This window comes from Eucalyptus grandis, chromosome 5 (assembly GCF_016545825.1).
Source record: "Eucalyptus grandis isolate ANBG69807.140 chromosome 5, ASM1654582v1, whole genome shotgun sequence".
NCBI lineage: Eukaryota > Viridiplantae > Streptophyta > Magnoliopsida > Myrtales > Myrtaceae > Eucalyptus > Eucalyptus grandis.
This window is the reverse complement of record NC_052616.1, coordinates 20,416,038-20,443,083: the sequence shown is the minus strand read 5'-3', so window position 1 is coordinate 20,443,083 and position 27,046 is coordinate 20,416,038. Positions and strand designations below refer to the sequence as shown.

At 40.5% G+C, this 27,046-nt stretch overlaps 3 protein-coding genes across 3 annotated transcripts; all 3 read right to left on the bottom strand.

Annotated features, from left to right (window-relative positions):
* Positions 1-1,051: 1,051 nt before the first annotated feature.
* Positions 1,052-2,330, bottom strand: LOC104446373. Its single transcript, XM_039313433.1, has 2 exons — positions 1,687-2,330; positions 1,052-1,148 (listed from the first exon to the last, which is right to left on the bottom strand). The coding sequence occupies exons 1-2, from the start codon at positions 2,328-2,330 to the stop codon at positions 1,052-1,054; spliced, it is 741 nt and encodes a 246-aa protein (XP_039169367.1).
* A 16,229-nt stretch (positions 2,331-18,559) lies between these two features.
* Positions 18,560-20,316, bottom strand: LOC104446378 (ankyrin repeat-containing protein BDA1). Its single transcript, XM_010060235.3, has 2 exons — positions 19,741-20,316; positions 18,560-19,522 (listed from the first exon to the last, which is right to left on the bottom strand). The coding sequence occupies exons 1-2, from the start codon at positions 20,314-20,316 to the stop codon at positions 18,560-18,562; spliced, it is 1,539 nt and encodes a 512-aa protein (XP_010058537.2).
* Positions 20,317-26,082: 5,766 nt separating this feature from the next.
* LOC120293712 (ankyrin repeat-containing protein At2g01680-like) lies at positions 26,083-26,535 on the bottom strand. Its single transcript, XM_039313432.1, has one exon. It carries the CDS (start codon positions 26,533-26,535, stop codon positions 26,083-26,085), a length of 453 nt encoding a protein of 150 aa, XP_039169366.1.
* Positions 26,536-27,046: the final 511 nt, after the last annotated feature.

Genomic DNA, 27,046 nt, shown 5'->3' with positions numbered 1-27,046 from the left:
CATTTAAAGTTTGTGTATTCTAAAGGGCTTGGACTTTATTTTTTATTGGTAGCATATACCTGCGTTTCTCATTGGCAAACCTCATATATCATAGAGGCAATGTCTTTTCTCTTTAGTTTACTCTTTTCAGTGGAAATATAGTCAATGTGCAAGCCAATTGCCTCTGTGACTTTTTTCAAATGATTGCCCTCTGTGGCTATCACTAATCTCACACTTTTCTTATCTAATTTTCATATGAAGGATAATTATTCTATCCATGATCCAAATCCCATCGAGATGCTAGCAGTTACAAAATCTTTCCACACAAAATGTGTCGCAATTAAGCACCACAAGCCGTTCAAAGATATGTTCACAATTGGAGTTGAGCTCATAATTTAGGGGAAGACAACCGGCCTCTTTATCTCTAAACCAATCACCTTAGTGCTAGATTGGGTTTGTTAACTTTGAAACTCCTCGCGTATGGAAATTGGATGAAAGTTAATTTTGTACTCCTAAAATTGTGGAATGGATGGCACTTATGAAAGCACCTTTCTCTATGGTTGATGGAGCTCATAACTAAGTACATCTTTTTGTGTGGGGGAGAAAAAGAGATAAGTTCATATGCAATCATGACGTGAGACTCGTTTTATATTATATTATAGAGACAGATTGTCTATTTCCTTTGACGTTTGAAAAGCTCGTGGATTTATTGGGTGTTCTTTTTTATTAGCTTATTAGTCTACCTATTTTAAAACCCCAATTCACTTAAAAAGCGTCAACTTTCAATTGGATCTCAATTCTGTTTCCAACTTTTTTAATTTTATAAAAAATCATCAATATTCATGTTTTTACCGAAAATATGGCCCCACGTTAACTCTCCATCCAACGTTGCTGTTAAAGTTTAATGTGCCAATTCTATATGCACTTCGCTCCCTCAATACGTCATTGATGGTTTGCAATTTCAGCTCAATTAGATATTTTTAATAGAAACACCTTTGTTCTTTCTAGTTCCTTATGTTCTCTTTCTTCTACTTTTTCTTCCTTCTTTGCCACCTCCATTATGTTCTTTTTTCTATTTCCTTGCTTGATCTCCATTAATTCTTCCACTTGCTCTAGCAGAAAATTCATTCTCAACCTCACAAAGAAGTTTTACTTCATGCCCAATCCATCTGAAGCAGCAAAGACCAAATGAGCACTTAGAACAGAACTTGTAAAGCCACATCTCAAAATCTCAACCGTTATTCATGAAGTTACAAACTTCATATAAACTCACAACACAATTTATTAGGGAGATATAATACAGTGGATCACTTGCAGACATCACACACTCAAGTACAGAGAATCAGGGACATCAATCTAATACCTGACCTCATCAAACAAACTCCAATTCTATACTGCTAAAGGCTCGCATGTCTTAGCTCAACCTCAAGGAAAGAGAAATACCACCATCATTGACAACCAAGACTTTGGTCCTAGTTACTATTGCGCATACGGCCCAAGCATCGAAAGAGCTCTTCCGAGATAAATTTTAAAATCATTACCAACTTCTTCTGTGTCAATAGAAGAAAAACTGCTATCATAAGAGGCAACACGTTCAGGACCTTTTTTCCCCCACCACCAGTGTTTTTGATCAGCAGGGATAACGTGAAGCAAAAGTAAGTTAGAACCATTGCGATCATAGATAGCATAATTAGCCAAAAGATGTACCGTTCTTGGTTCTCTTCTTCTTTGACCATTTGGGTATTTTTGTATTGTCCGTTCTTTTTGTCTTGGATCATTTTGGTGAGGTAAATGATTATCTGGATCGACACCAAGAATCCAAATGTGTTGCCTCCCTGGAAAAGGACGTACATCAGGTTCGTGCTATAAGTTATTTTGTCCTCTATTGGGTGTGCAGGGTCAGGGGCAATATTGACCTTGGATTGCCCAGAAGTATTGCTGGTCTTGTCATGTTCCACAACGCTTGGAGGTTGAAGCATGGATTGGTAGGTCGCGTTGGCGATGAGCCCTGCAACGACCAGCAGGACCTCAATCTTGCCCCACCTCTTTCCATCATCTTGCTGAGGAGCATTCGAGACTAGTTCCCCATTTGATTGATGACCGTTACCTGCCTCAATATCATCATCATCCCTCAAGACTGGTCTTGAAGCTCCGCGTTTGGCTCCTGCTCGTACGAGAATTTCTCTGATCTCTTTGTCTCGTGCTCCCCTTTGTGAGTGAGTTGAGACATCTAGTGGCGTCAAGCCACTCTCGTTCAAGGCATTCACCTCCACGACCTCGTACTCCAAAGTATGCCCACAAAGCAGGAAGTCAACCACCTGCAACTCTTTCCCATCTTTGTTTATCCTCATTGATTTTAAGACATTAAGATACTACAAACTTTTTTTTTTTTTTTTGCATATAAAAAACAGCTTATATTCCCGTGATGATCAAATAAATTCCTTTGCATGGAAGATTTTTGCATATGGTAGGGATACCAAATTAACCCGGGAAAGTACCAAAAAAGTTTTAAATTTATTGCATTGGTATCAATTCAATCCTAAACTTTTCAATTGGACCAATTCAGTCCTAAACATTTTAATATTGGTATCAATTTAGTCATAAACATTTTTATATTGATACAAATTCAATCTTAAACCTTTTTAATATTGGAACAAAATCAGTCTATTAGGCCAATTTTGGCCCACCAGCATTGACATGGGCGCTAATTGGTGGCTGGACACTGACATGGCAATTTTTTTTTATTTTTTTTTATTTTTTCCTCTTTTTATTTTTGCCTTTTCTTTTCTCCCTTATTCCTCCTTGGACTATTTCGGCAATTGGGCAAGGGCTTAGTGGCCCTCACCTAGTGGCTGGCGAGCCTCCGGCCTGGAAGCCCTTGCCTCTACCCTAGCGATAGCTGCCATGGCCTCGCCTAGATCCGAGCGAAGCCTCCTCGTCGGCAGTCCTGGGAGAGGTCGAGTGAAGGTTGGCAACCCTCGCCGGTGGCCCTAAGAGAGGCCAGGCAAAGGGCGGCAACCCTTGCTGGCGGCAGGCGAGAGCTTTGCGGCCTTTGCTAGTGGCCAGCGAGCCTCATCGTCCAAGGAGGAAGGATGGAGAAAATAAAATAAAAAGGAAAAAATTCAAAAAAATTCAAAAAAATATTAAAAAACTGCCACATTAGCATCCGATCACTGGTCGGTGTTCACATCAGCACCTATCAGCCAAAATTGGCTAGATCGACCGAATTTTGGTACTAATGTTAAAATGTTTAGGACTGAATTGGTTTAATTAAAAAATTTAAAACTAAATTTGTACCAATGTAATAGGTTTAAGACTTTTTTGGTACTTTTCCCAAATTAAAATCCTCATTGAAGTAATGTACAAAAAAGAGCGATAAAATAAGGGAACCACAAGTCTTGCCTCGAAATTTTTGCTAGTGACAGCGAGATGCAAGACAGTGTTATCTTTGTGGTCCTTCAAATTGATCACCTGCTCCTTCTTGTGCCGCTTCAGATGCTCCACCAACCGAACCAGCACTTTAAACCGGTTGTTCTTCACGGTGAGGTGAAGTGCGGTTTCCTTCCGAGCAGTTTTCTTTTCAACAGACTCAGGTGAAGAAGATAGCAGTATCTCCATGACATCAACCTCCCCGTGGATGACGGCATAATGCAAAGGGATTCTTCTCTCCCGTCCCTCCACGGAGCATAGGTGTGTACTAGGGGTGTGCAACCAGACCGGGTAAACCCGGTTCTCGGACCGGCCCACCCGGAAAACAGGGTTGGGAACCAGTTCTCATTGAAACTGGTCCAGGAACCGGTTCCCAAAAGTCAGAACCGGTTTGAACCGGTTCGGGAACCGGTTCCAAGGGATTACCAACCCGGGAACCGGATCGATCGGACCGGTTTGGGAACCGGTTTGAGAACCGGATTGTACGCCTTCTTGTCAACCTTGCGGCTTCACTGGTTGCTGGTGTCGCGAGGAGCCAAGCGGCGGTGCTGGTGCAGTGGGGGCTTCACAGGGGCAAGGGCAAGGGCGACGGCGACGGAGCTTCGGGCAGTTAGAGGTGTTGGGTCGTCGCGGCCATAGCAGGGGCGACGAGTGGCGGTGCGAGCTCGCGGGTGAGGGGGCTCCGGCGGTGGCGCGGTGGTGCGGCCGTGGCGACGCAAGTGTAACGGTCAGTGGCTATGGCATGCGGAGGGAGCCCGTGAAGAAGATGAACAGTACATTGTTCTATTTCTTCTTTTTTCTTTTCTCCCCGCCGGCTTGTCACATCTCCCTCACGTCCCTCTCTACGTTGCCCACGTCTCCTCTGCCTCGTGACATTGACCTTGACTCTCAAGCTTTTCCTCCCTTTTTTTTTTTTTTTGTGTTTCTTTTTTCCAAGGATCGAAGAAGGCCCCCTGCCGAGTGATCCACAAAGAAAAACCCTGAGTAGAGTTGCTAAATTATCGCGATTTAATCTCGAGTGAACCACTTAGGATTTGATTAATATATACGAAATGAGGTAGAAATTGATTTATTAATAACGCTTAATATTTCAATATAAATTAGAAGAATTATGTTGTTTTTTCATGTATTAAAATAAAATTCTTCGAAGTCGTATAGATGGGCGGTTGCAAAATAGGTTCCAATATAAACAGGGTCAACCCTGTTCCCGGACCGGGAAAACAGGGTGGGCCGGGAACAGGGTCCAATGAAAATAGGGTAGGGAACATGGTCCAAAAAAGGAGAACCGGTTATAATAGGGTAGGGAACAGGGTCCAGGTCTAGACCCTACCCACCCTGGACCCGCTCACCCCTAGACTGTACCCACTTTCAAGAGCTCCTTCGCGATCTCAACATCACCACAAGCTGCCGCGATGTGCAGCGGGCTGAAACCACATGGGTCCACTTTTTCCGCAAGCTTCGGCATATGCTTCAGGAGCTCTCGGATGAAATCCAAATGGCCGCCCACACAGGCGATGTGCAGCGGCGTGTGGCCGGCTCCTTCAAGAGCCATCTCCTCGAGGATTTGCTCATTGCTGCTGATCAAGTCATTCAGCTCATGGATATTGCCCTTTCGAGCTGCTCTCTCCATTTGATCGGAACTAACAATGGCCTCTCTCTCTTCTCGGGACACCTCTGGACTTGGACATCTATTAATCATTGATCCATTTGATAGATTTTCCGAATATCGAGAAGTTCATTAGTGAATGATGAAGTAAGACTAGCAACAGTAAAGTTCCATGCACATAACCACTTATGATAACCCAACTATTCAATAAAATATTGACAATATCAAAGTACAGATCCAACCAAGTAGGACCACGTGTTAAAGGAAAACCAGCGTTGGAAACGTGCGACATTGGTTCGTAGCCAAAGGTCAATTTTTTTTGGTCATCGAATGGCTTTTTAAATACATCAGAAATTAAAAAGCTGGAAAAATCTCGAAAACTCACCTCAAGCGGGGCATTTTTCTCAAGGCACCTCCAAGATCATTGTTCGCCTCATATGAAGCTCTTTAATTGGTGATTTCGTCTCAATTGAAACACCCTAATCTCGCCGGTGGCATAAATCTTCGCCTGACGACGACTGCGTGCAAGTCCCAGGCCATTATTTGCGCCATGGACAGGGACATTTTTTTCCCGAAAGAAAACGCCTTCGGTCCTTCCGCTCTGCCTCCTCAGCCGTCCGTGCCACTCCTGACTGCAGCCTCATAACAGAAGATTCGGTAGAAGAAATTTATTTTATTTTTATCAGTAGAACGAGGAAATACATAGTACAAGGATTTTAGTACTTCATTTTTAAGGTAGGGCAATTTTATTGTCCTATAAATCTGGAATGAAACGGCACCTATGGAAGTACATTCCTATGTCGTTTCGTTTCATCTTACGAGGGCAGAGAGCATGAACGTCTCCTGTCGGCGAGAGTGAAGTCAATGTCAGGGTCTTTGTAGACTAAGTTCCATCATTGTCGGCAGCATGACCCTAGGATAACGTCATAGTCATGATCCTAGGACAACGTCACTTGCCTCCACGTCATTATCATATGAATTGATTTATGAAGTTCCATCTTGTCGGAAGCATCAAATTGACGAGTCCCTGTATACAAATTATTGAACTCATTATTGAACTCCTTTGGGACCCTCTTTATCATAATTTCTTTGCTTTACATATATTTAGGGCAGCCATAGGTGTATCTATATTCGTGTTGATGTCTATGTCGTTTGATTGAGAATGCATGTAGTTTATATATAAGGGTATTCCTCTTACGTTGGCACTAGCCAAATTGGATATAACGTCCTCAGTCCTGTGTCTCTTATTATTATTATTTTTTAGTGTTTTAATTATTTTTCCCCTATTTTTCATAGGGGTGTCAAAAAAATCAGAAACAAACTGAACAGTTTGGGTTTGCATTAGTTTTTAACCGAATAGTGACCCATACCAATTTGGTTTTCTTTGTTGTAATATTAAGAAGAAGTTTAGTGACAAAGGAGAGAGATTGAACAAATTGTAACGTTAAAAATATCGTGGAAAGCAAACGATCGAACAATAAAATAGACTAAATAAGAAAATAAATCGGATATCAAATTTACGTGATTTGGTCGTAGAAATTTATGTTTATGAGGAAAGCAGCGATAAATTTTACTATAGATCAAGCGATACAATAGAGATTATATACTCGAGTCACTCAAATACTCTCAATGTTTTCTACTCCCAATTACATTCAATAATGCATGTAGTATTTAGCCCTAAATTCCTTGCTAACTAATCTCTTAATCTCACGAAAAAATTCACAAATTTTATTACAAGATTTCACGGCTACAAATACTAACTTGATAAATGTAATTTACGAGTTTCCTTTGCATGTCTTCATCCACCAAGCACTCGTACACAAACAACGCTTCAAGTCTTCTCTGTTGCTCTGGACATGGACTCCACCACGAAGACCACACCGCTTTCGATCAACAACAGCGTGCTCTTGCGGCAAAATGAACAAATATATATAATATAATATGCATGACGCGTACTGTGGCCAACTTCGACTCGGAATAGGAAACTTGGACACTTCGGTCAAGAAGTCCAACTTAGAGTTTCCTATTTTGTTCCTCGGCCGACTCAGGCGAGGAATTTCCGTGTTTGTGCCCGATCAGTAAGCCCATACTTCTTTGAACATCAATTTCCACGGTCAAGGTCCAAAAAACTCTTTTGGACTTAAACGTGGAAGTAACAAGCCAACTCCAAATCTTGAAAAACAAATTGGTCGTGTCCTACTTTGCTCGATTTCGTACATCCATAAATTATTATATATTTCGAACGGTTTTATTTAACAAGCTCAAACTCAAGACATATTTTAATAAAAAAAATAGGGTCAATTTTCAATTTGGTTTCGTTGAACCCAACCAAAATAAGAAGATAATTATTTTTCTATTATTTGAATCGAGCCAAAAATGCACGATCATTCGATTCAGTTCACTTTTCCGGTTCGATATTGACACCCTGCTTTTCTAGGCCCATTCATATTTATCATGGATTGACCAAGCGGGTCAACTTTTGATCCCTGTTTATCTTACGGATCAAATTTCTGTCCTTTTTTTTTTTTCCTCATTGAGATTTTGAGCGAGTATGTTATTTTGTGAAATGCTATCCGCATCCGTTTTAACAAATTGTGATTTCATATAAATATCTTCCTAAAGATGTGGGACATTTAAAGAGGCAGCAAACCCATCCGATGTCGCCTCTGTCAATGCTAATCCTCATTTTTAGTTATTAGACGACACAAACTACTATGAAAACATAACACATTTCAAAAAGGTTCAATAGAGTTCACAGTTGAGCAAATCTCTCTTATCCATTTACCGAAGGAATTAGCGGTGGCCATGGACGATGAGAACTCCACCGATGAAATGGCATAGCTCGCCCTCGATTTAAATTGTTTTGCAGTTTGTACAAGGATGTGCCAGTTGTTTAATGCCTTGATTGTCTTTTGACCCACCGAAAGAACATTATCTATAGAGCCTGTACCGCAAGCCCATCCAGGCCACTGATCATATGGAGTCCATGTCAGCACTCACACAATTAATGATTTTAGATGATGTTAGTCTACATTATCTGTAGTAGGAACGTGCATAGTTAATGCTTTTGCTGATATTGAAGCCTAGCCTGAACTTATCAAGCTTGCTCACTCTAGGCTTGATACATGGGTTCAAACTGTAACAGATTTAGTTTTGCACCCCTTGCTTAGTGGCTGGTGAGGGTTAGCCAATGACCGTTGTTGACCTAGAGTTGAAAGGAAAAATGAAAAACAAAAAATAGTAAAAGAATTGGAAAAATTAGAAAAATTATTCACATCAGTATTGGTATTGCTGCGTAGAATGTTCAGTGTCCGCATAATCAGTTTTAGATTAAAATTAGCTGAAAGGACTACATTTATAATATCAAAAGGTTAAGGACTACACTAGTTAAATTGAAAGGTTTAGAATTGGATTGATAATCATATAATGGGTTATATGACTTTTTTGGTAATTTTCTCATTAGTCTTGAGGACGAACACAATAGCAACTACCAAAGCTTTTGCATCATATTTCACCCCCACCTCTCTATAGAACCGAGCATCCAAAGTTCTAGAGGTGTTGTTAAAGACCTCACATTCAAATTCTGGGGTTACTTGTATTGATTTCAGAGCAACCACAGAGGACGACAAAAAGAAAGAGCCAAGTAGGCCTAATTTTTGCAAAGGAGTGTCACAACCTTCCAAGAGATGAACTGCCAAGGGAAAGGCTAAAACGGGAATGAAGGTTTTCCTATCGAGGAAAACACTTGCGTTTTGCATAGGCTCTTTCAAGCCCCACCAATCGCAACCTAGTACTCAATTAAACATGCAATTAAACCTACCTATTGGAGTCACCACAATGATGATGACAAAGACACATTTCTCCTCTTTTTTTTCTTCTGCCTCTCAATGGCTCGTGAAGTCTCTTCTTATAGCAAAAATTTCCAGCACTTATTGGAAAGTCACGAATCTTGCCCCTTTGATGGTGGGGATTGCTGAATTTTAGTCCTGATTTGTGCGTCAAATCCCATCCATCCTTGTAATGCTGCCATGGATGCGTCCATATTCCTTCACCATTATATACAATTCCACGGCCAGCTCATTCCACAAGTATGAGCTTCTTGATTGTTTCCCTTAATTTCCTCTCCCCTCAGTTTTTCCTATCGGCTTTTCTTGGTTGTATTGCCTTGCACATGAATGTCCAATATTCGGCCGAGTGTGTGTCAATTTTATTCCATATTACTTGATAAGTTCCGTCGATTTTTCTCTCATTATCTTCACAATTTCATTCCAGCAGCCCGAACTTTCCACAAACTTTATGATTTCTTTCCTCTATTTTGTCCGTTTTCACCAATTTGTCTCTCAATCGCGACAGTTTCATTTCCTGCTTTTACCAATGCTACCGTGAATGTGTCCACATCATTCACTATCATTTTCGTCTTCTTCTCTTTCCAAAATCCGCTCGATCTTTTGCTGATTTTGCCTCCCACCGGCCATATCTTCGAGTAAAAATATTCCATTGATTTCTCCTCTTGTCTGGCCACGATCTCTTTCTTGATATTGCCTCCTCAAATCATGTCAAAATAATAATCCATTTCATATTTCGTGGGCCTGATTTTCTTCGGGATCACTTACCTTCTTCATTCAGAGCAACATACGATTTTGCTCATGCGATTTTCAATCATGGGTCGGCCAAAATTTACTGGAGAATATCTCCTGATTGATTGGTCTCTTTCCTTCTCGTGGATAACCGGCTATTCACTTCTCCCTCTTGATCTATTTATCCATTTTCTCACATCATGGGCGAGATTCATAATCGAGCACATTCCGAGGACATTTGCTAATCTATGTGCCAACTGAGAGTATTTCATGGCTTCTTGCATTCAAGCATAATGAGGCTAGCTCATATGAAATTACTGGGGAAAATTGTCAAAAAAGTCCTAAATCTATTGCACTTTTATTAATTCAGTCATAAACTTTTCAATTTTATCAATTTAGTTCTAAACATTTTCACTTTTTATTAATTGAGTCCATATAGCCAATTTTGGTTGGAATTTACTGAAGTGGACAGTTGATGTTAACGTGACAATTTTTTAATGATATTTTAATAATATTTGAATTCTTATTGCTTTTTTTTTCTTTTCTTTTTTTTTTTTTTTTGGTACTTTTCTTTGATTCTGTTTCAGGGGTGCTTAGAGTTTGGCCAGTGATGGTGGTCGACCGACCCTCACGGCCACAGGCAAGGGCCGGTGACCCTCGCCAACCATTGATGAGGGCCAATTGACCCTGGCCAGCATTGGGCGAGGGCTCACGTGCCCTCCCTGGCTAGCGAGGGCGTCGCGGTCCTTGCTCAAAGCAAGCGAGGGGCCCAGTGCCCTCCCCCATGCCGGCCCTCCCCTTTGGCCCCTTGCTCATAAACACCAAAAAAAGAAGCGCAATTTTTTTTTTTAAAAAAAAAAAGAAGAGAAAACCATAAAAAATACAATATACCAAATACTATTAAAAAATTGCCATGTCAACGCCGACTGTCCATGTTAGCAATTTCCAGCCAAAATAAGACTAGCAATAGCAGAGTTCCATTCACATTACCACTCGTGATAACTCAGCTTTTCAGTAAAATAATGACAATATTAAAGCACAGATCCAACCGGTAGGACCACGGATTAGAGGAACGCCAGCATTGAAGTCGTGTGGCACGGGTTTATGGCGGAAAGTCAGTTTTTTTTTTTTTTGTCATAAAATGGCCAAAATGAGATCAAAAACTTCTCAAAGCGCCTCCGCGATCGGTGTTTGCCTCGAAATAAGCTCCATAATTTGGTGAATTTATCTCAATTGAACCCCCAATCTCACCAGTGACACAAATGTTCACCAAACGACGACTGCTTGTGTGTCACGTGCCATTGTCGACCCCATGAATGGGCGTTTTTTGTCCGAAAGAAATTGCCTCTGGGCCTCCCGCTCCACTTGCTCCTGTCCGCACCACTCTCCGTCGCCAGCTACATAACAGAAAATTCAGTAGAAGAAATTTCTCATTTCTTCATTAGTAGACCGAGGAAATATACATTATAGGGACTTTAGTACTTCATTTTTTAATGAAGGGCAATTTTATTGTCCTAGAGTTGTGGAATGAAACGGCAATTTTTCTTATATTTCTTTTTTCGGCGTCAAGTGTTTTGTTTTATCTTAGGAGGGTAGAGTCTTTAATATCTCCCGGCCGCGGGAGTGAAGTCAATGCCATGGTCTTCGTAGGCTAAAACTGTTATGTCATAGTCATGGCCCTAGGATGCCGTCACTTGCCTCCACAACATTATCACATGAATCAATCCCCCTGGTTGGAAGCATTAGACTGAGGAGTCACTGGATACAAATTATTGAACTACTTTGGGGACCCCCAAGTCATAATTTCTTTGCTTTGCGTATATGTGGGGCAGCAATGGGGCGTATTTGTATTTGCGTCGTTCTCTCTGTCATTTGATTTAGAACGCGTGTCGTTTCAATGTAAGGGTCTTGTGTCATTTCCAGAATTGCTTTTCTGTTGGCGCCAGCCAAATTGGAATATTATCACATCCCTTTAGGGTCCTGTGCCTCTTTATTTTATTATTATTTTTAAGCTGTCGTTTTAATTGCTTTTCCCCTAAACTTTTTCATAAAGGTGTCAATAATTCTGTTCGGTTCGGATTTGACCCACTAAATGAACATTATCAGTAGACCCTCTGCAGCAAGCTCGTTTAGGCCACTGATCATATGTGGCCCATGGTAACCACTCACACAATCATTGATTTAGATTATATCAATCTACATTATCTATAGTAGGAATATGCACAAGTTGTGCTTTTGTTTAAAGTAAAACCTGGCCCGAACATACCAGGCCTACTCACTCTGGGCCCAATACACTAGCGTAGACTGTAACAAATTTAGGCTTCATGCCTCTCACCTAGAGACTGTTGAGGGTTAGTTGATGACCCTCACCAACCAACAGTTGAAAGGAAAAAGAAAAGAAAATTATAAAAGAACCCAGAAAAATTTATAGAAAATTTGGAAAAAAAAAATTACGTTAGCACCAGATTAGCAACGTAGAGCAGTCGACGTCTACATTATCAATTTCTTAGCAAAACTGGCTGAAAAGACTATATTGGCAAATTGTGAAAATACTTAGGACTAAATTAGCTAAATTAAAAAAATTTAGAACTAAATTAGCCACTATACAATAGATTTATGAATTTTTTGGGAATTTTTGCCTTTTTTGTTTCTTGAGGACAAACTCAATGGCAGCTAGCAAAGCTTCCAAACTCTGGACCATCTACTAAACCGGGCATCTGGAGTTCCAGACTATAAAGTATTGATACTTTTCGGAAGCTTTCGTGTTGTGTCGAATACTTTGACACATGTTCAACATTCTTCGACACTCGATCAATAGGTGTTGAAAAATCCATCACATGGTCAACTCTCCCGATGCTCTTTAACGTTGTGGCTTTTGAGCTCTGTTCACTTACCGTCCTGTGTCATGCAAAACTAAGGAATCGGCTAGTGAGATTGAATATGAGCTAAGATAGAAGGCAAAGCAGAGAGTTAAAAGATGAAAATCGTCAATGTAGAATTGAGCTCGAGCAGCTCCACCTCCATTAATGGAGGTTGCAAGGAACGTAGAAGAGGGAAAAAACATAAGGCTCTTTTTCTAGCAAGGAAATATCGAATTGAGTTGAAATTTCACATCGCCAATGAGTCATGGAGGATGAGAGACTTGCAAACATGAAATTGACATGCAGACCTTTTAGTGGCAATGTTTGATGAAAACTTTAAGTGTCATGACCTCCCTTTTTGGTGCTCTTTTACTCATGGGCGAGCGGAGGCTAATGGCTCGCTAACTCTATTAGACTTAGTTCGGACTCTCCTAAGGCCACCAATTCACGACTTATTGTTCGAGTTTTTAACTTGCAAGTCAATTTTAAATAGAAGTTGTCATTAATTAATTTGGGATGAGTCGATTAGAAACTCAAGTAAAATATTGGAAGAAATATTTTACTCATGCGCAACAAGAGAAATTAGCATCGGAGACTTGATTACACTAGTTAATCACTAATGTATTTTCGATACCTAATTTTGTTTGAACCTTGAGTTGTTTTTTGGATTTTCAAGGATTTTCCATGCATTTGTGGAGAATAAAAACCATCTTTTAGGCTTTTTCTTATTTTTTGGAAAATGTAAATTATTTTTGTATTTTGCCGATTTTTCGGAAAATGTAAATCGTTTCTGGATTTTTCTTTTTTTACATCTTCTTAAAAATATTTTTTAATATGAAAATAATAATATAATATTTTATAAAATAAACGGACCTGGGTCGGACTCCCGCATCCGACCCGAGTCGCGGCCGGCTCGGGCAGATGACCCGAGTTGTCTGGCCCTCAGCGGGACTGGGCCGGACGTACGGGCCCAGTCCAGCTGAAAGAAAAATGGGTTCACCCCTACAAATAAACTAAGTCTGGCCCAAGAAAACAAAATAAGCCCTTACAAGCCTAATTGATCTCAGTCAAAAGACCAACCCCTAAAGACCCGACCGGATCTGATCCCAACCCGGATCCGACCCAGCTCCCTCTCGCGTCCCTGCTCCTCGCCGAGACAGAGACGGCTGGCGCGACGGGCGTCAGTCGCCTCGGCCCGGCTGAGGGCGTACACCGGCGACGCCTCAGCCGACCCGAGCCGAGCGCCTGGCCCTTGCCTGGCCGGCGACGCCACGACGACGGTCACGATGGGGAAATCGTCGGTTGCCCTACCCCACCGACCACGGCGGCCCTCCCCACTCCACAAGTCGACAGCCTCGCGGCCACCACGCCGGCGTCGTTGGGATGCCTCGACTGGGCGAAGCGATGCCCGGACAAGTCGACGCCGGCCGAAACAAAAGTCACAACAACTGGATCTCGTTCGGGCATATCATCGAGCAGTTAAAGCACGCTACAAAAACGAGAGGTTTTTGGCTCCACTGGGGCTCAAACCCAAGCCGAGACTCTCGCCAAACAAACAAATACACACGCGGCAGTCAGAAAGAAGAGAGACTGGGGGCGGCGTTCGCGCAACCGGGCAGCCGCGAGCTCCGGCCCGACATGCCCAAAACAGGGCAAAAACAGGGCTGAGGCGGCTCACGTTTGGCTCAGTCGGTACGACGGCGGCTCGTCGGCGCGGTTGAGGTGCGGTGTTCACCGGCGGCCTCTCTCTCTGACTCTCTCCGACCTCACCCTCTCTCAGACCTGTCTCTCGCTTAGCATCGCTGTATCTTTTTAAGGCAAAAAATCCACAATGTATAATGTCATAGTTTATGATTCCTTGAATAACATGAATACCCAATCCAAGAACAACTTACCCGTTGTATTTCTAAAGAACACCGGTATGATAAGACGCAGTATCCGACAAAGCATGAGGATTGCTAGAGAACATACAATACGGTCTACTCCCACAAAATTCCTCAACAACTACTTTAAAATTTCCAGATTAGCAACCCACTCTGTAATATTATATGAGAATATCTTGCAACAACATTCTGCTTGACTCTCCACCACCAAATTGCAGGAGGTGAAAACAAAAATGACAAAAGAAAAAAGGCAACTTCCAAGGCATTCGCAGGACCCATTAATAGTACCCAGTCTGTTAATTAGAGTGCCACAGCAAGTGCACCAAATGGGGCTTGTTGCGCCACGTCGGTTAGACACTAGGATGTTTTTCATACAAGTCAGCTGTCTTTACCGAGACAACGTTATACCAGATTTCTCAAAAAGTAATTCTAAAGGTGAAAAAAAAAAAAAAAAAGACTCTTTCGGCTAGAAGGTGTTGCTTTCACAAAGTACCGACGACTTCCTACTTTCCGAATTTATCACGGTTCTCAAGCCCATCCATTTCATCTTAAAGAAGGACCAATGATAGACCACAAACATCAGGAGTTGTTCATACTGATCCAAAAGAAAAATAACTCTGCAGATGTTTGTGTTTCACAGTACAAGCACCATAACATAAGAACCAACAGTTTGAAGAAGACACAACGAATAACATACGGTTGCATCTTTCTTTCATAAGCAAGAAGCCATGAGACACTACAGTTCTATAATAATGTCATACTAACTTGTGTGATCTTGTCTTACGAAAGAAAAATTCAAAGAAGCTTTCAAATTAAAACTTCCCGAGCAGAAATTAAAACACCTCACATAATCAACCTTTTAAAAGTGGAAAATAAACAGAACTCCAGCCAAGGCAAACCCCGCAAGATGGAAACCTAGAACTAGGCAAATCAAAGAATCAATCCATGCATCCAGATCAAGAGACCCAAAAACCAAACCCCATCGTTCGATGCAATCAACCATGCATGAGACATTTAGCAAGCCATTTTCTACGAGAAGCAAAGCATCCGTCAACAATCACGAAGCTGAGCCTCATTCACTTGAAAAGACGGTCGAAGCCCTTAGATTGGCAACCCAAGCACCCGCAAAATCCAGAAGCCAGCGGATAAAGCTCAAAATCGGACAAAAGCCCAAAACTTTAAAGCACAAACGAGCGTGCACAAAACACCCAACATGTCAATAATGAGTGCAGCAAAAAAATTATGGTGGCAAAAAACGCCCCTATTCCGGTACTTTTGGATAAATAAATCAAATGATTAATGTTAAGTAATGGGTGCATCAATGTTATAAATCTCAAATGGGCAAGGTTAACGTCTCACTTTTGTGGTCGCAAAGAAGATCCACGCAACTAGGAGAGATGCACCACTACAATAATCACATGGACCTCCTCACACCAGAGAAGCTCATATCAATTTCCCCACAGAACTTTGCCTTGAGAAAGAGGAGGGGTGCATACCTGGTTCTGATTGACGACATTGACGAACACGATGAGCTTACACGATGAAAAATAACAATACTTGTTGGGAATCTATTGAAAAAGATGAGAAAATAAGATCAATTATCTAAGGCATTCAAATACTGCCCTTAACGATAATTTCGCCCCTCGAAATACGAAACTCAGTGCGTAAAGCTCTAAAGGCTATCTTCTCGATATACAACAAATATTCTTTTATGCTCTACACTAAATATATAACTCGGAGTGCAAAACTCGGTGCATAAGGCTATAGAGGCTATCTTCTTAATAGATGACAGACATTTTTCTATACTCTGTACTGAACATTTGAAGGAACACAAACAATGTTTTGTGTATAACTTAGCAAAAAGTAAAAGAAAGATATGAGAAGCCAATGTCTCTTGAAAAATTGTGGTTTGAAGTTAAATCTATATTCAAACAAGAGAAAAAAAGCTGTTAAGAAACCATTATAAATCCATTGTAAAATAATGCGGGATATATGAAAGAATAAATCAAATGTCACAAAACCGTTATAAAGTCGTTACATGATCATTTTATAATCATTACATGACCATTATAAAATGTTAAAAAAATCATTTTACATTAATAACAGATAAAAACCATTACAAATTGACGATGGTTAAAAAACGTTATGACATTAGTAAATTTTAATATTTCAAAACTATTGAAATATCCAACAGTTTTTTTTTCATTGAGATTTTGGGTGAATATCTTTATTTTGTATATTGCTGCTGTACGCATCCAATTTTAACCAATTATGATTTCATATAAATATCTTCCGAAAGATGTGGAACATTTAAAGAGGCAGCATACTTATCCATTGTAGCCTCTGTCAATGGTAATCCTCATTTTTAGTCATTAAACAACGCGAACTACAATGAAAACTTAACACATCTCAGAAAGGTTCAATACAGCTTATAGTTGAGCAAATTCAATTATCTATTTAGCGAAGGAATTTGGGGTGGCTATGGACAATGAGAACTCCACCAATGAAATGGCATAGCTTGCCCTTGAGTTGAATAGTTTTGTAGTTTCTACAAGGATGTTCCGGTAGTTTAATCCCTTGATTGTCTTTTGACCCACCAAAAGAACATTATCTATAGACCCTGTACAGAAATTCCATTTAGGCTGCTGATCATGTGGAGTCCACGGTAACACTTACACAATCAATGATTCAGTTGATTTTAATCTACATCATTTGTTGTAGGAACGCGCACGTGTCAAGCTTTTATTAAAATTGAAGTCCGGCCCGAAAATACCGGGCTTGCTCACTCTGGGCCTGATACCCTAGTCCAGACCATAACAAATTTAACTTCGCACCTGTGGCCCAGTGGCCCGCGACGGTCAGCTCACGACCATTACTAGCTTAGAGTTGAAATGAAGATAGAAAAGAAAAAGAAAATAATTCGGAAATTTTTTTAAAAATTAGAAAAATTATCCACGTTAGCGCCAAATTTGCCACATTGGACGTCTGGTGTTCACATCATTGATTTCCAATCAAAATTTGATCAAAATGACCATACTACAAATGTTATAAGGTTTAAGACTAACTACATTGACCAAACTAAAAGGTTTATAATTGGATTGACTACTATATAATAATTTTATGTTTTTTATGATAATTTTTCTATTCATCCTTAGGATGAACTTGGTGCTGTGGTGTACTTCACCCCGATCTCTCAAGAATATGGAGCCCTAGAGGTGTTGTTAGGGACCTCGCATTCGGATTTTTGGGAGGCTTGTGTTGACAAAGAGAAAGAGCCGAGTAGGTGTAGTTTTTGCAAAGGACGAATATACCAGCCCTTATCTATGCAATCTTTTGGGTCTACTCGTAGACTATATTTAAGTTCTGACACCAACGAAACCATGAGATATGTTCAATTTTCGACTATCCTTTCAAAAATTTATTATGTATGATGATCATAGATTATTTCTTGCTCAATTGAAATACAATCAAGTCCTAAAATTTATTAAATTAGCGAAATCAAGTCAATCTATTAACTCCATCTAACTTGACTAATAGATAACGCTGACATTATTATTATTATTTTTTAATATTTCTCCCCGCTACGTGATGATGAGGTGGCTAAATCATGAAACATAAGGTTGAAATAATATTGTTTTTTTTTCCAAATTTGTTTTTCAATACAAATTTTATTTTTATTTAAATAAAAAATGAGCTAAATATTTTATAAGGAAAACGAGAGCTGTAATCAACCGACGACCACGTTATCACCTTTGTTCTTCCTATTTCCTCATGTTCTTTTTCTTCTTCTTCCTTGTTTGTCACCTCCATTTTTTTCTTTTTTCTATTTCCTTGCCCGACCTCCATTAATTCTTCCACCTGCTCTAACAGAGAAATCCATTCTCAACCTCACAAGGATGATTTCACTTCACGGCCAATCAATCAGAAGAAGCAAAGACCGAACGAGTACTTAGAACAGAAACCGCATCTCAAAATCTCGACCACTACACATGAAGTTACAAATGTGATATAAACTCACAACACATTTTATTAGGGAAACACGATACAGTAGATCACTTGCAAACCTCACACGATACAGTAGATCACTTGCAAACCTCACACAATCAACTGCAGAGAATCTAAGGACATCAATCTGATGCCCTACCTTGACGAACAAACTCTAATACCATACTTCTAAAGGCTTGCGTGTCTTAGCTCAACCTCAAGGAAAGAGGAATACCATCGTCATTTACAACCACGACTTTTGTCCTTATCCTCTAAGTCCTTATTCTTTGATCCCTCATCTGGCCTGTACACATCTAGCTTGTACATATCACCTAGGAGGGGCAATCCAACAAGCTGTTCCAAGAAAAAATCTATAGCGACTGCCAGCCACTGTTGCATCAGCAGAAGAATGAATGATATCATGAGCGGCAACAGACGCAGAGCTTTCTTGGATGGACTTTTTCCACCCATCGTCGAGAACAGCAGGGATAACGTGAAGCAAAAGTAAGTCAGAACCATTGCAACTAGGGATAGCCTGAGCGGCAGCTTAAGCGGCATCTTAAGTAGCAGCCTGGTGCCGTTGCGGTCTTGGATATCTTTGGTGAGGCAAATGATAATTTGGACTGACACCACGAATCCTAATGTGTTGCCACCCAAGAAGAGACCGTACACCAAGCCCGCACCATAATATTCAGTCATTGAGTTGTTGGGATTAGGATTGTTTGATATGTTGTGGGCGACTTCTATTATGGAATTATGATTGTTTGATTTGTTGTGGGCGACTTCTATTATCTTTGGAGGCTGAAGCACGGATTGGTAGGTCGCGCTTGCGATGAGCGCGGCGACGACCAACAGGGCGTTGCGGATGTCACCAAATGACTCCTTTTCTGCATTTGAATACTTCAACTGTGAACGTGGTGATGACTGTGGAGCATCTTTGAATGGTTCCTTCCCAGATGCTTGATGACTGTTAGCTCCATTGAAATCATTGTCGTCCGGGACTGGGCTTGATGAGGGCGAGTTTGATCTTCCTCTCCCGTGTTTGGCTCCTGCTCCAATGAGGATTTCTTTGATCTCTTTATCTTCTGCTTCCCTTCGCGAGGGAGTTGAGACGTCTAGAGGTGTCGACCCATTGTCATTCACGGTGTTCACCTCTACAACCTCGGACTCCACAGCATGCTTACAAAGCAGGAAGTTCACCACCTGCAATTATTTTCCATTTTCCGGACATTAAGATTATATGGACAGACTTCAGGCATAGACGAGACATCCTTTATTCCAGTGATGATCAAAACAGACCCGATTCGATAAATTCCTTTGCCTGGAAGATCTTTGCATATGGTAGGGACACCAAATCAACGCCTTCACTGAAGTAATGTACAAAGAAAAGCACGATAAAATTAGGGAATCACGAGACTTGCCTCAAAATTTTTGCCAGCGGCAGCAAGATGCAAGGCGGTGTTGCCTTTGTGGTCCTTCCAATTGATCACCTGCTCCTTCTTGTGCTGCTTCAGATGGTCCACCAACACAACCACCACGTTGAACCGGTTGTTCTTCACAGCGAGGTGAAGCACAGTCTCCTCTCGAGCAGTCGTCTCTTCAACAGACTCAGGCGAAGCGGTGAGCAATACCTTCATGACATCGACCTTCCCGTTCACAGCGGCATAATGCAAAGGGATTCTTCTCTCCCGTCCTTTCACGGAGCACAGGTGTGGACCCACTGTCAAGAGCTCCCTCGCGATCTTGACATCACCTCGAGCAGCCGCAATGTGCAGCGGGCTGAAACCATCCACGTTCACCTTTTCAGCAAGCTTTGGCATACGCTTCAGGAGCTCTCGGACGAAATCCAAATGGCCAGCCACACAGGCAACATGCAGTGGCGTGTGACCAGCTCCTTCGAGATCCATCTCCTCGAGGATGAGCTCATTGCTGCTGATCAAGTCTTCCAGCTCATGGACATTGCCCTTCCGAGCTGCTTCTAACATCCTTCGCTCCATTTGATCGGAACTAATAATGACCTCTCTCTCTTTCTGGGACACCTTTGGACTTGGATATCTATTAAATTATATCGACCCATTTTATAGAGTTTTCCGAGCATCAAGAAGATCATTGTTGAATGATGAAATAAGACTAGCAACAGCAAAGTTCCATTCACATCACCACTCGTGATAACTCAACTTTTCAGTAAAATAATGACAATATCAAAGCACAGATCCAACCAGTAGGACCACGAAATGAACACCAGCATTGAAAACGTGCGGCACAGGTTTGTGGCGGAAAGTCAGTTGGTTTGGTCATAAAATGGCTTTTTAAATACATCGGAAATCAAGAAGAGAGAACATCTCAAAAACCCTCCTCAAGAGTTTGGCATTTCTCTCAAAGCACCTCCGAGATCGGTGTTAGTCTGAAATTAATCTCCATAATTTGGTGATTTCGTCTCAATTGAAATCTTGCTGGCAACACAGATGTTCGCCGGACGACGACTACTTGTGTCTCACATGCCATTGTCCACACCATGGACAGGGGCATTTTTTGTCCGAAAGAAATTGCCTCTGGGCCTCCCGCTCCGCTTGCTCTTCCGTCCGCACCACTCTCCGTGCCAGCTAAATAACAGAAAATTCAGTAGAAGAAATTTCTCATTTCTTCATTAGTAGAACGGGGAAATATACATAATAGGGACTTTAGTACTTCATTTTTAATGAAGGGCAATTTTATTGTCCTAGGGTTGTGAAATGGAACGGCACCTTTCGAAGCACCTTTCTATGTCGTTTTGTCTTATCTTATTTTCTTTTCTTGGGGTCTGGTGTTTTGTTTTATCTCAAGAGGGCAGAGTATCTACTGTCTCCCGGCGGCGGGAGTGAGGTGAATGCCATGGTCTTCGTAGGCTAAAACTATCACGTCATAGTCATGACCTTAGGATGACGTCACTTGCCTCCACAACATTATCACGTGAATCGACCCCTCTGGTCGGAAACATCATATTGAGGAGTCGCCGGATACAAATTGTTGAACTGCTTTGGGACCCCATGTCATAATTTCCTTGCTTTACGCATATTTAGGACAACAATGGGGGCATATTTGTATTTGTGTTGATGTCTATGTTTTAAAATGCACGTCATTTTCATATGAGGATCTTTTGTCATTTTTAGAATTACTTTTAGGTCGACGCTAGCCAAATTGGAATATTATTACATCTTTAGGGTCTTGTCCCTCTTTTTATTATTATTTTCTTTAGTTGTTGTTTTGACTGTTTTTCCCCTAGACTTTTTCATAGGGTAAATTCAGTTCAAATCTTTAGGAAACCTAAACTGAACGAAATCATTTGTGTGTACATTAATTTTGGACCGAATAACGACCCGAACCAATTGGGATTTTTTATTTTATTTGTAATACTAAGAAGAGGTTTAGTGACAAATCGAATATAGTGAGTAAATTGTAATATTAAGAAGAGGCCAATTTTCAGTTCGTTCAGTAAACCAAATTAAAATAAAAAATGGTTATTTTTCATTATTCGAACCAAGTCAAAATACACAAAAATTCAGTTTAGTTCTAGTTTCGGTTCAGTTTTTCAATTTGATTTTGACGCCCCAACTTTTCTAAGCCCGTTCATATTTATCACAGGTTGACCAAGCAAGTCAACTTTTGATCCTTGTTTATCTGCATCTTTTCTTTTCTCATTGAGATTCTAGGCGAGTATGTTATTTTATGTAATGCTATATGCATCCAATTTAGCCAATTGTGATTTCATATAAATATCTACCGAAAGATATTGAAGAGGCAGTATACCCGTCCATTGTATCCTCTGTCAATGCCAATCCTTTTTTTTAGTTATTAGACGACACAAACTACAATGAAAACCTAACACATATCAAAAAGGTTCAATAGAGTTCACAGTTGAGCAAATCTCTATTATCTATTTACAGATGGAATTCGCGGTGGCTACTGATGAAATGTCATAGCTTGCCTTTGAGTTGAATTGTTTTGTAGTTTGTACAAGGATGTTCCAGTAGTTTAATCCCTTGATTGTCTTTTGACCCACCGAAGGCACATTATCTATAGATCCTGTACCCCAAGCCCATTTAGGCCACTGATCTTTTGGAGTCCATGGCAGCACTCACACAATCAATGATTTAGATGATGTTAGTTTAACATTATCTATAGTAGAAATGTGCACAGGTAACACTTTTGCTAATATTGAAGCTTGGTCCAAACATATTGAGCTTGCTCACTCTAGTTCGATACACTAGTCCAAACTGTAACAGATTTAGCTTTTCATCCCTTGCCCACTGACTAGCGAGGGTCAATCGATGACTATCACCGGCCTAGAGTTGAAAGGAAAAAAATAAAATAAAAAAAATAAAAAAATTCAGAAATATTGCAAAAATTATCTACATTAGCGCCGGCTTTGCCATGTAAAATGTTCAGTGTCTACGTTATTGATTTCAGACTAAGGCTAGGAGGACTACATTGACAATATCAAAAGGTTTAAAATTACATTAGTCATATTGTAAGATTTAGGACTGGTTTGGCTGCCATACCATAGGTTTATGACTTTTTTTTTAGTAATATTCCCATTTGTCTTGAGGACGGACTCAATGGTAGCTACCAAAGCTTCCACAGCATACGACTTGGTCTCTCTATAGAATCGAGCATCCAAAGTTCCAAAGGTGTTGATTTTACTAGCTTTTATTTATGCAATTTCTGGAGTCTTTTAATTGGCTATATATAAGTTTTGACACTGTTTAAAAATGTTAAATATATTCAATTTTGATATGGTTGATGACTATGCTTTCAAAAATTTATTCTATGTCTCGATTGTAGATTATCTCTTGCTCAATTGAATTATCTTAGTTTTGGTTCGGATACAAATGTAATCATTTAATTCGTCTCCTTTCTTCCGTTTTTAGTTGGGATTGTTTTCATGAAGATATTGTCCCGCATCTCTTGATAACCGATCATATATATTTTTTATATTCATATGATTTCTTTACATCTATCAATTTAAATTTTTAGAATGAGATTTCTAGCATAGCACAGGAAGTGGGAGGGACTGATGACTAGCGACAAGTGTAAAAAATCTGACTGCGTTATCGGTTTTAAAGTATGAATTACGAAGCGTGAAAGTTTCAGCATTTCTAAATGCAATTATGACACAACAAAACTATATCAAACAAATCCTCCCATCTCTATTTTTAAGCATAGGAGGCTAGAAGAGAAAAACCCTCAGTTCGGGTTGGTTTTAGGTTCAGCTGCTGACTCGTCTCTCAATCATGTAGCGCAGGGAGCTACAAATAATTGGAATTTTCACCTCCAAAAAGCCCTCATTAGATTAACACAAAATGAAAGGGGAAAAAAAGCCAGAACAGAAGCAAGAATGTGTTTAGCGTGGTTGAGCTTCTTAAATGTAATTGGCCAGCACGAACCCTCCAATTTCAATAAAGCATGCATGTCGTGCCATAACAAAATATTTTGGAAAATCTTCCCATGGTTGGTGACAGCCATCACTTTTCATAAAGTGACCAAATGACAAGAAAAGAATAAACTTGAAGTAAATCTCCGAGAGAATATCATCAAAATTCACCTCCCGAGTTATCGAATGACCAAATGACAAAAAAAGAATAAACTTGAAGTAAATCTCCGAGAGAATATCATCAAAATTCACCTTGACCAAAAGACAAGAAAAGAATAAACTTGAAGTAAATCTCCGAGAGAATATCATCAAAATTCACCTCCTGATTTATCGAACGAGTAATTTTAATTCCTCTCTCTTGAAGTAAATCTCCGAGAGAATATCATCAAAATTCACCTCTTGATTTATCGAACGAGTAATTTTACTCTTCACCGGCTTTGTGCCGTTCATGGAGTTATTTGAGTGGTTTTGTTCATAAGTTTATTACTCTATCTATTTTAATATCTAAGCATTAACTTTCAGTCGAATCTCAATTCTGCCTCAAATTTTTTAAATCTTGTAAAAAAAAAAAAAATGCAAATTTTCACTTTTTATCGAAATCTTACTCCCGTAAATTCTTCGTCCAATGTTGCCATTAAAAGTCAATGTGTCAATTTCATATGCACGTCTTTATCTCCCTTCATGTGTCATTGATGACGTGGAATTTCAGCTAAACTAGATATTATTAAAACAAAAACCTTTGTTCTTTCTATTTCCTTATGTTCACTTTCTTCTTCCTCCTTCCTTGCACCCTCCATTATGTTCTTTTTTCTATGTCCTTGCTCGACCTCCATTAATTCTTCCACCTGCTTGGATAGAGAAATTCATTCTCAACCTCCCAAAGATGTTTTACTTTGCGGCCAATCCATATGGAGATGCAAAGACCAAATGAGTACTGAGAACAAACTCACCCAACCCAACGTAAAATATCAACCGCTATCCATGAAGTTACAAACGTCGTATAAATTCTCAACACAATTTATTAGGGAAATACAATACAGTGGATCACTTGCAGACATCACACACTCAACTACAGAGAATCAGGACATCAATCTAATACCTGACTTCGTCAAACAAACTCCAATACTATACTGCTAGAGGCTTGCATGTCTTAGGTCAACCTCAAGGAAAGGGAAATAGCACCATCATTGACAACCACGACTTTGGTCCTCGTTACTTTCATACAGATCGCCCAAGAATCGAAAAAGCTGTCTCAAGAAAAAAAAATCTAAAACTATCAACAGCCAATTCTATATTAGTAGAAGAAAAACTGCTATCATAAGAGGCAACACGTGCGGTACAGTTGCCGTTGCCGCACCAGGCGTTGATGTGATCAGTAGGGATAACGTGTAGCAAAAGTAAGTTAGAACCATTGTGATTAGGGATAGCATAATCGGCCCCCTCAAGAGGGGGAGCCTTTTGGCGAGGCAAAAGATCATCTGAACCAACACCACGAATCCGAATGTGTTGCTGCCCATGAAAAGGATGTACACAGGTTCGCTCCATAAGTTATATTCTTCCCGTTCCCTGATCTAGTGGAAGTACTGTTATTGGATGCCCCAAAAGCATTGTCGACCTCGTCATGTCCTATATTGCTTGGAGCCTGTAGCACTGATTGATAGGTCGCGTTGGCGATGAGCGCAACAACAATCAGCAAGGCCTCAATCTTGCCCCGCGACTCTCCACCATCTTTGTTTGAATTTTTCCGTGTCGAACGTGATGTTGATTGAGGAGCATTTGGACTGGTTCCTAATGTGATAGATGACTGTTACCTCCCTCGACATCGTTGTTGTCCACCGAGACTGGTCTTGAAGCGGGCGAGTCCAACTTGTGCGAGAATTTCTCCGATCTCTCTATCTTGTGCTCCCCTTTGCGATAGAGCAGAGACATCTAGAGGCGTCAAGCCACTGTTGCTCAAGGCATTCACATCCACGACCTTGGGCTCCACAACATGCCCACGAAGCAGGAAGTCGACCACCTGCAACTCTTTCCTATGTTTTATTCTCATTGATTTCAGACATTTAGATACCAAAGAAATCTTTTTGGCATAGACGAGACATCCTACATTCCCGTGATAATCAAATAAATTCCTTTGCTTAGAAGATTTTTGCATAAGGTAGGGACACCAAAAGAACACCCTCACTGAAATAATGCACAAAGAAAAGTCTGACAAAATAAGGGAACGGCGAGTCTTGCCTCGAAATTTTTGCCAACAGCAGTGAGATGCAAGGGAGTGTTGCCTTTGCGGTCTTGCCGATTGATGACCTGCTCCTTCTTGTGCTGCTTCAGATGTTCCACCAACGCAAAGACTGCATCAAACCGGTTGTTCTTCACGGTGAAGCATGGTCTCCTCCCTGGCAGTTATCTCTTTGACAGACTCAGGCGAAGCGGAGAGCCGCACCTTCATGACATCGAATTCCCCTTTTATGACGGCACAATGCAAAGGGTTTCTTCTCTCCCGTCCCTTCACAGAGCACAGGTGTTGACCTACTCTTAGGAGCTCCCTTGCAATCTCAACATCACCTCGAGCTGCCGCGATGTGCAACAGACCTAAACCATATGCGTTCACTTTTTCCACAAACTCTGGCATCAACTTCAGGAGCCCCCGGACAAAATCCAAATGGCCAGCCACACAAGCTACGTGCAGCGAGGTGTGACTGGCTCCTTCAAGAGCCATCTCCTCGAGGACGAGCCCATTGCTTCTGATCAAGTCATTTAGCTCTTCGATATAGCCCTTCTGGGCTGCTTCTAGCAACCTTTGCTCCATTTGATCGGATCTGTTAATGGTCATTCTTTTCTTGGTACACCTCGGGGACTAGAAATCTATTAAATTATCGATCCATTTTATAGAGTTTCCCCTATATTTCTCTCTAACTTATAGTTATCTAGAAGCTCTTAGGCCAAGTCTTGTGGTAGTTAAAATAGGGGCTTTGTTAGCATAACAGTCTTTATTATGAGAAGAACAGTTTATTATGAGTCACAAATTCTTAAACGAATGGACTCCACAATAATTTGTAATTATTTTTATTTGATTTTTTTTTTTTATGATTTATAATAGAGTGTTATTTTCATAGTGCATTAAATACTGTTATCTAATAATCTTTCTAAGAATTGTGGCAAATAAATTGTCTAGCATGCAAATTGAAGCAAATATCTCAGAGACAAGCAGATGAAATAAGTCGTGAGTTGAGACTGAATTAAGGCATGGATGTTACATCATATACAGTAGAGACCAACTAGCAACACCAAAGCTCCATGCACATTGCCGCTTTGTAATA

Bases quoted from the DNA above. Each gene is read 5' to 3' on its own strand.
- LOC104446373 (XM_039313433.1), bottom strand. From the start codon at position 2,330: ATGAGGATAAACAAAGATGGGAAAGAGTTGCAGGTGGTTGACTTCCTG. The intron at 1,149-1,686 runs GTACATCTTTTG...TTGCTGCTTCAG, and splicing joins GAAGAAGAGAACCAAGAACG to ATGGATTGGGCATGAAGTAA.
- LOC104446378 (XM_010060235.3), bottom strand. From the start codon at position 20,316: ATGGAGCGAAGGATGTTAGAAGCAGCTCGGAAGGGCAATGTCCATGAG. The intron at 19,523-19,740 runs GCAAGTCTCGTG...AAATAATTGCAG, and splicing joins CCGCTGGCAAAAATTTTGAG to GTGGTGAACTTCCTGCTTTG.
- LOC120293712 (XM_039313432.1), bottom strand. From the start codon at position 26,535: ATGGAGCAAAGGTTGCTAGAAGCAGCCCAGAAGGGCTATATCGAAGAG.